This window comes from Pistacia vera, unplaced genomic scaffold, assembly GCF_008641045.1.
Source record: "Pistacia vera cultivar Batoury unplaced genomic scaffold, PisVer_v2 Contig225, whole genome shotgun sequence".
Classification (NCBI taxonomy): domain Eukaryota; kingdom Viridiplantae; phylum Streptophyta; class Magnoliopsida; order Sapindales; family Anacardiaceae; genus Pistacia; species Pistacia vera.
Window position 1 is genome coordinate 1 of NW_022196030.1, and position 9,255 is coordinate 9,255.

General features: G+C 38.3%; 2 protein-coding genes across 2 annotated transcripts; one reads left to right on the forward strand and one right to left on the reverse strand.

Annotated features, from left to right (window-relative positions):
• The first annotated feature begins 888 nt into the window (after window positions 1-888).
• On the forward strand, window positions 889-1,708 carry LOC116130742 (protein BZR1 homolog 4-like). Its single transcript, XM_031416452.1, has 2 exons — window positions 889-1,164; window positions 1,310-1,708. The coding sequence occupies exons 1-2, from the start codon at window positions 889-891 to the stop codon at window positions 1,706-1,708; spliced, it is 675 nt and encodes a 224-aa protein (XP_031272312.1).
• A 296-nt stretch (window positions 1,709-2,004) lies between these two features.
• On the reverse strand, window positions 2,005-6,604 carry LOC116130850 (DNA-damage-repair/toleration protein DRT111, chloroplastic-like). The gene is made up of 2 exons (XM_031416542.1): window positions 5,631-6,604; window positions 2,005-2,538 (listed from the first exon to the last, which is right to left on the reverse strand). Exons 1-2 carry the CDS (start codon window positions 6,492-6,494, stop codon window positions 2,242-2,244), a joined length of 1,161 nt encoding a protein of 386 aa, XP_031272402.1. The 5' UTR covers window positions 6,495-6,604; the 3' UTR covers window positions 2,005-2,241.
• Window positions 6,605-9,255: the final 2,651 nt, after the last annotated feature.

Consider the following 9,255-nt stretch of genomic DNA (forward strand, 5'->3'; position numbering starts at 1 on the left):
AAAAAAAACCCTACTGAACCATACAGTTTCACAGTTCTGTATGGTTTTACTATTTTTTTTGTACACCCCTGCTCGAGTTTAAGAAATATCAATAAACCTCTTATTTACTTTTTGTTAATCATTTAGTACCACTGGTAAAATTTCAATAATATCTATATCAAAATAATGAAACATTATAAGGAATATTTCATTATTTTGATATGCTATAGCTTTTATTTTTAACTTATTATTTTATATTTCACATATGGAAAAAAAAAATTATTAAACATAAACGTACAATTTAAATAAAATTTGACGAAACATAAACGCTTAAATATTATTAGTAAATATTTTCTTTATATATATTTTCCATTAGTTTTTACTTTTCTTTTTCAATATTTGTAAAATGTTGAAACTTAACATTTAAATTAACTTCTTTGTTCTGTGTCTCTAATTATACAACTTTTATTAAGATAGATTTGTTTTTCTTTTAAAAAAAAAAATTCAATGTCTCTTAAAATTATGATAATAATTATTTTATGTTTTTTCTTCCTACACATAATTAATATTATATAATTGTAGATTTATTTTTGTCATAAAAATTAGTTTTTATTTTATACTTTAAATATATTCTATATTCCGGGCACTCGATCATAATCCCAGTTTTCCCCTCTGACAAATTTCTAGTGACCTGCTGCAATTTTCATTTAATTAACTAAGAGTAAGGGATTTACAAGACATATTTCAAAGCTAATGGGCGTAATATGATATTTTTCACACTTCTCTTAACACACAGATCTCACCCCATAACCTTGGCTGTTTCATGCAGAACAAACATATAAACCAACACGGTAAACACACCACTGACTCAAACAACCACCAATAATCACAAACCCAACACACAGAAATATGAAGGATCCGGCAGCAACGGCGGCGGCGGGAAGATCATCTTCAACAAAACCATCAAACAGTAGTGGAGGGGGGAGGAGTGAGAGTGAGAAAGAGAAGACCAAGTTGCGAGAAAGACAAAGAAGAGCCATCACTACTAAAATCTTTCATGGATTGAGAAAATGGGGCGGCTACCATCTCTCTCCTCGAGCTGACATCAACGAAGTCCTCCGTGAATTAGCCAAAGAAGCCGGTTGGGTCGTCGAGCCTGATGGCACCACCTACCGAGCCAAACCAGTAAGTGATATTTTTCTCCATTTGGTTCCATGGAAAGTGAAGGAAAATGAAATGAAAACTAGTTTATTTTCTTCATTGTCTCGTTAAAAAGTTTAAAACTTAAATTATTATTATTATTATTATTAATATTTTAATATGAATGAAGGCTGTGAATCCCTGCTTTGTCTGTGGCGGCGGAACTCCCACGACGAGCGGTAGTGTCGTCATTGGCGGAGGAGGGGGAGAGTGTTCGACCACCACATCTCCTCGCCACGTGTCGATGGGAGAACCCATGATCAATAACAACGGGAACGTTACTGGTAATTTTTCGGGTAATAATGTTGGGTTTGGTGACATTCCACTTGCACTCTACATGTGTGGGTCTGGGATCCCTAATACTACTGGTCCCCATTCCATGTCTACCAACAACTCAAACTCTTCCACCGTGTACAGTGGCGGCGCGGCGGGGTTGCCGGTGGCACAGCAGCAGCAATTTTACCTGCAGGAGTTGAGAGCATCTAACCAGAACACACCTGCAGGCTCACCTCTGGGCCACCCCATTTAGTTAATCAAATATATAGTTAACACGTTGTTGGCTTTATTGCTGTTTAAGATATAGTTTTAAAAGGATAATTAGGAAAGTAGGAGCTTGTTTTTTTAATTTGAAACACCTGCATTGATGAAATGTACCCATTTGCTATTTGCGTATGTAATGGGATGATTATTATTCTCTCTTCTTCTCAGTCGTTTTTATCAAGTTGAATCTTCTGGATGGATAAAAATAGCGACAGATAGATGATGAGAAGGCTAACAGTTAAACTTGGGTCAAAGTTGATAAAAAAAATGCCCCAGATGTTCATGTAATTGTAACAACAAACAATTCCCTCATGCCACAATAATTCTGTTATCGTTACAAAGCATAATTCTAACCAACTGCCTAAAAGAGAAAAGGCTACTCCAGGTCTTAATGCTCTACTTACAACAGCGCCAAACCTGCTCAATCTGTTTAAATGAAGACCATATCTTAGTCCTATTAATTTTATCATCAAAACCCTGAGGGAAATTCGCCTTGCATTGCAATCACAACTTTCTGTTACTTCAGGTGAAACCCGGAATCTCCCCTGGCATTGGAGCCAACTCGTTTTTACCAAATCTCTCCTCGTCATAAAATGATGCACGCACCACTCTACCACCAAAAAACCGACCATCGAGGTCGATTAATGCTTTTGTTGTCTCTTCTGATCTCTCAAATTGCACAAAGATTCTCACTGCCTCATCGACTGGGAAATTTGGCTCTGTGATTTCAAATATGAGAACCCGGGTAACTGTTCCATACTTTGCACACTCAGATCCAACCTCGTCTTCTAGCTCGTCGTCTACCTCACCAGGACCAACCTATTAAAGAACATTCAGTAGTGAACTCTCGTTTCCATTTTCTCTCAATAAGCCATCACAAGCACGAAGCATGAAGATAACATATGAACCTCATAAATGCTACTTTACTTTCCAACAAATTGGTTCATGACAGGACATCCAAATTTCTAGAGAAACATAATGAAAAGATAATACTGGAGAAAAAAAATCATAATCTGAGACCATATACCAACACAGGAATTAAAAATCAACACCGACTGCACCTAAAGGAAAGCACTTTATATTCTTCTAAGACAATTAATGTAGTTACGTGGTATTTTGCAGTGCTGCATGCATGAAAGAATAGAGGACTACAAATAATATATTCAGAAGAACTCTAATGGATTTCAGCTAGAAAGATGGAATCAATAATATCATTCAACAAAATACTGACACTGTAGTCTTATAAAGTAATAAATCTGTAAACGTGAGTCAAAATATCAGTAACTATACTTACTTCTTATGCTAAGTTTAAAGCCCAAAAGCAATTTAATTGGGTAGTTTCAATATAGCAATGGCTATGAGCTTCAATCATTTAACATTTTACGCCTTATCCAACTATGCCCTTCCAATCATAAACAAAAACAAAAAATATATATATATATATTAACAGTAGCGGATCCAGAAAATTTTTTTAGGGTGGGCCAAAATAAAAACTAATTACATATTAATATTTTTGTTAGGGTGGGTCAAAATCCAAAAATTATATATATTAGTATTTAAAAGAAAAAAAAATTGAGGGTGGGCCAAAAGTGGGCTGGATCCGCCCCTCTATGTATATATAAACCCTTAAACTAGTAGGTAAGGGCCAACAATGGTAAATTAAGCTAAACCCTTAAACTAGTAGGTAAGGGCCAACAATGGTAAATTAAGCTCAATCATGCCCTCTAATGTGCAAATGCGTGTGAATCAAACATAACCACAAATACAATCACAAACACAAACACCAACACAAGTCATTATAACTTAATTAATGGACAATAAGGGGTCTTGAACATATGACTACTCGGTCAACATGGTTTTAAACCATGATAAACAACCATTTTACCCAAAATCTTAAGTTGATGGGTAAGGTGCCCAATGATAATATTTAAGTTCTCACATAATATGGAATACACATAAGGGTTAAAAGTATGTTATTTGGAGAAGACAAGAATATAATTATACCGAAACTGGAGTTACTAGCACCACACCAGCACAGCTTTGTTTAATAAAGCAAAGCATAGATAATATGATGATCATGAAGAGTGAGTAATGCATTAAGAGGAGAAGGAAGCAGTTATTGAAACAGTAGAAAAATTCAGTAACCAGCATAGCCAAAGGTATCACCAGAAATCAAGGAAGAGCTAAAGAACCTGTGCAACTGTTTAAAGTTGTGACTTTAAACGAAATTGAGTGCCACATCATTTCTTATGCAACAACGAATTCTGTTCCTATTCATTCCATCTCTCTAATATCAAGAATCAACAATTAATGTAATGGTCTAAACCCAGCTAGGAAATAACTGTAAGGATGAAAATAAAACAAAAATGTTTATTTACAGGTCATTATGAAACTTTTTAAATTGATAAGCTTCAGCAGTTCTAACACCAAAAAATGGAAAATCTTCCCTCGATCCTGAACTCAAAGCTATCGTTGACACAAATTAACAGAATGAAATGTGTCAGTGTATCTTTTAATTTTTCCTATCAAAAAAATCTAAAACGTTGAATTTATGTCCAATAATTGATACATGAACTTACAAATAGTTTTAAAACAAAGGACAACTTTTTTTTTTTTGGATAGAAATAAAGGACCAAATAACTAACCAAATCTAGCTATAGAGAACCAAAAGGAGAAATAGACTAAGAGTAGAGAGATAGGAAGAGTAAGAGAAGAATGGATTAAAGAGAACATAAAAGGGGGAGAAAACTAGAAGAATTAAGAGAGGAAAAGATAATCACTAGGGAGAGAAAATCAATATTCTTATTCCATCATAAATTAGTCATGTCAGAAATAACAATAGAAGCCTTTAATAGGCTTAAGGAATAGAATTATAGTCCTAATAATAATAGAAAAAAAAAATCTAAAAAACATAAATGACATAAACTCTAAATTACTTTGACAGTAAATCCCTAAGATAATTAAAGCAAAGACTAACATAACCTTAGACTTATCCTATTCTTCCTACATTATCTAGCTTGAAACAATATGTGCACAACACATGATTTCACATTTTCCCACTTTAGTGAATGCTTCAACAAACATATAACTAACTTGCAAGCAAAGTATTGTACATCTTAGTACTCTTCAAAAATTGATACTTGATTATGCCCAAATACACTGTACACCAGAATTTCTATAAGAACTGCCTCTCCATTTGCACAAAAAATGCTACCATCCACTAAGTAGTTGAGTAAAAGCTCCAAGTGCATCAAGGTAGCTTAAGCTAACAACAATTAGTTATCCAACAAAAATCATGTTAATCCCAAATCAGCCTACATGTACAGAAACCATTAACAAAAATAGAAGTGCACAACTCCAAATTTTAAGGAAAAATATATATAGAAAACAGAGAAAGGGAGCAGATGCACCTTGAAATCTGATATCTACCCAACTTTACAGGAATAATGGAGAATGCCAGAAAAATATAGTGAGAAAAATCTTAATATGTTTCAGTTCAAAGTATTATACTTGTATATAGATATAATAGTCAATCTAAAGTTCTTAATATTTGGTTGTTCGCCCAAATCTATCAAATGTGGCCATGTCTGGGTAGCCAAGAGGCTTCTCACTACCATCATCTATTTTAGCCTTCATACAAACAAGATAAACCCCGCTAAGCAATCTAAAGTGCTAAATTCCACATAAGAAATATCACACAAACCCCATTCAATCATTATAAACATCCTAAACCTTCCATCAACATCTCCAGCTTAATCTTGAAAAAACTGACTCCTCCTTGTATATTTACCATATCTCTATAAGCTACCAATTTGCTAGTAATAGCACTTACATCAAACTCATTATCAACAATGATCATCCACAATCAAATAAATTGCACAAAACAAAAAGATTTAAATCATGATCCATACCATGTTCCGGAGCATTAAAACCCGGGTAGGCGTCCCATTGAGGTTGACACTCTTAACCTTCTTCTCCGCTTTGTTCTCACTGGCATTCACAATAACCCCTGCTCTCCTATCAGTCTTTTTCGCCATCAATGGCGTCGTGATTCCCTGCTCCTGTTTTCCAAGCCCTTGCCCCTCCTTCCACCCCATTCTCGCCATCATCCTCTGCGCCGCCGTCATTTGCCCACCCGCCCCCAATCCCAACCCGCTCGTCTCCGACTTCCCAATCCTAAACCCACCTCCCTCCGCATTACCCGGAGGGGACGGCGACCTCGGCACCCCTCCTCCCCCACCGCTCATCGCCGCGCGTCTCTTCCATGCTTCCTCTCCCGATATATTCACCCTCGAAGATAAATCCTGCTCTCGCTCCCGCTCCCGTTCTCGCTCCCTCTCCTCTCTCTCTTTTCTCTCCCTCTCTCTTTCTTCTTCTTCTTGCCTTCTTCTCTCCAATTCCCTCCTCATTTCGGCTTCCATTTGTTTTCTCTTTCGTTCTCTTCTGTAATCTTCGTAATCGTTGGGTCGGGCAGGGTCGTACTCTTCGATGACGGTGGATGTTACGCCAACGAGGGCCGGTTGAGGGGGGGATGACGTGGCATCGGCGGGGGACGGGAGTATTACTGGGGAGTTTTGGGGTTTGGGCAGGGGATTTAGGGTTTTGGGTTTGGGTTGGGATTTGAGGATGGTTTGTGGAGGCGCTAAAATTGAGGAGGGTTTTCGGAGAGTGGGGGGCGCCATCTTGGCGGTGGTGGACCAGACGTTGGAGGTGGTGGTGGTTGGTTTGTCGTCATCGGAGGGTGGAGGGAGGTCTCCGTACAACCCGCCTAGCATTTCGACACGTGGATTGAAGAAAACCCTAGAGATTGAGACTAATTTCCGAAGTAATAGATTGGGGAAGATTTAGTTTGAGCTGAAAATCGAAGGAAGAAGAAGAAAATGGTGACCAGATCCTTGAGAAAATTTAACTCGCCAGTGCAATTTTCTTTGAGTTAAAAAAACTGACGTGACACAGTAAAGATTCGTTAAACATGCAAAACGGGTTAAACTAAAAAGATTTAAACTTATATGGGTAATATATAATTAATGGAAGTTTATTTAAATTTTGAAAATTAAAAACGACCTCCTTTCTTCAAAATCACTTAATCGAGCAAAATATCCAAAAAAGGACCGACGAAACACCTTCGATTTCTTTGCGATTTTAGACGATAAAAGTTCCATATTTCTAACCAATATTCGATCCTAAAGATTTGTTATACAAAATCATGGCTGATATTCACAAAGAGGAGAAAAACCCAACCCCACTCCAAATCCTAGACTTCGACGGCGGCGACTCTTCAAAGGTTGTCGAAGAAGACGCTCCGGTGGATCATCCGATGAGTCAAGGTGGTCCAGAGGCAGAGGAGACAACGATGGCACAAGAACAGAGAGAAGAATCAGAAAATGGTTCTAAAGAGGAGGACGCCGGCGAGAATTCAGGTGAGGAGAAGGACGCCGGTGAAGAAAGGGTACGTTTTTTAGTGGTGGTTTTGAATTTGATGAAAAATTTGATAGGTTTGTGCGAATTTAGGGGATATGTAGTTGGTTTTATTGTTACGGTGGTTGTGGCGTTTTGTCGAGTAGTTGGCGGATATCGGGGGAGTGGCTTTGTTGGGGTTCCAAAGGATAGGGGAAGGCAAGGGAGGCCATAGGGAGGTTGTTTGTGGGAGGTTGGAGGGCTGGAGATGGCAGAATAGGGGGGCTGGAGGGCTGCCCTGCATACCTATTATGCCACCTCCTGCCATCCTTAGCCATCTCTAGTCATAGAACTTGCCACAACAGCCTTTATAGGGCCTGTATTGGCTTCCTCGGTCCTCTCGAAGCCAAAAACACCCACTCCCCAATGCCCTCGAAGCCCATATCCCCTAAATTGGCAGCCTATTGGTTGTTTTGGTTTTTTTTTTTTTTTGCTGATATTTAGTTTATATCGATTGTGCAAATTTTCTAAAGTGTAAATTATAAAGATTATGGTTGGAGGTTATAAGCGATAAAGTACCATAGTTCCCCGTAAGGGTGATAGTTAGGTCGAGTTGGCAAGTTTTTATGAGAATAATGAAGATTTTAAAGGAATAAAAGAAGAGTATGGACCAATTCAAAGAGGGTTGTTTCTGTCATTTTGCGGACATTGGAGAAAATTGGAAAAAAGGCGTTTTGGGGGTAGGGAGTGCATTATATGTTGCTGCACTCATTTAAAAGCCAAAAAAAAAAAAAAAAAAAAATGAAATGTGGTTTGTGGTTTGTGGTGGATGGGAAGCCACTACATTTTGGGATGATGGAATATTCCCTGATGACAGGCTTAAGATGTGGGGTATTTTCCGACGTGGAAGAGCAAGAGAGAATAACGAAGAGTAGGGCAGCCGATAACTTAGCTAAAAAGGTTTTTTTTTTTTTGGGGGGGGGGGGGGGGGAAGGCGTCTATTATGGGACGCGATTTAGAGGAAAGCTTAGGAGAAGGTGGGTATACATCTTCAGAGAGGTTTAAGATATGTCTGGTATGGTTCATGCATTCGATCCTAATAGCTTATGACTTAACAAAAGTCATTAATATGGATTGGGTGAAGTTTGCAAGCAATATGGACTTTTTTAATGCTAATCCGTGGGGACGGGTATCATTTTCAGCTAACCATAGAGTCCCTGCATGAAAAAGACATGGCGATAAAGCATCACCAATCTGTCGAGGAGAATAGACCGAGCACGTATAATTTGTTTGGCTTCCCATGGGCAATACAGGTAAATATTAATAGCTTTTTGTTATATTTTTTGTATTATATGTGTTTTAATTATGATATAGACTATTTTTTTACAATGTAGGCTTGGATGTATGAGGCCGTCCTTGTCTTGGCTAAGGTGGGGGGAAGGAAGAAGACTTCGAATGAGCGACTGCAATTTCCTAAGATGTTGCGGTGGCACATCGAGAAGTATACCCATTGGGATTACAACAAAATAGACATGGAAATTCAAGCGGCTCAGGTAAGATTAAAGGATTAATCTTTTGAATATGCACTTGCTTTTAAATGTGGCTTAAATTTGATCGATTTTTTTTTCTTATTGCAGGGAGTCGTTCGTCCCTTCCTTACCCTTACTAGGGGATGGAGCGGGAGAGGAGTATATTAAATCGTTCAGAGCACTGGATGATGCAGCAGATGAAAGGATAGACTACCTAATGCAGGACCTAGAAGGGGTCACGCATGTGAGTGCAGTTGCAGGGCCACTGCATGAGAATGTTGTTGACGTCGAGGATGATGAAGCTCCAATCGGCAGGAGGGAGGAGGAAAATGATGAAGAGGTTCATACGCATCCACCCAATTGGCAAACCGGTACAACAAGTATCGCTTTGCCGAGACGTCAGGGTCGGGAGAATGAAGTGGTTGACCTTATAAACGGTTTGTTTAAGAGTTTTATAACAACCGTTTATGAGAGGTTTAAGAAGATGGAAGAGCAAATGAAAAGGGTAGAGGAGAAAGTTGATAGGTTGGTGGAGAAAGTTGGTAGTAAGGGTGTTCAGTTCCGGGTACCCTGCACTTTTTGAAGGAACCAGAATCAGAATCGGAACCGA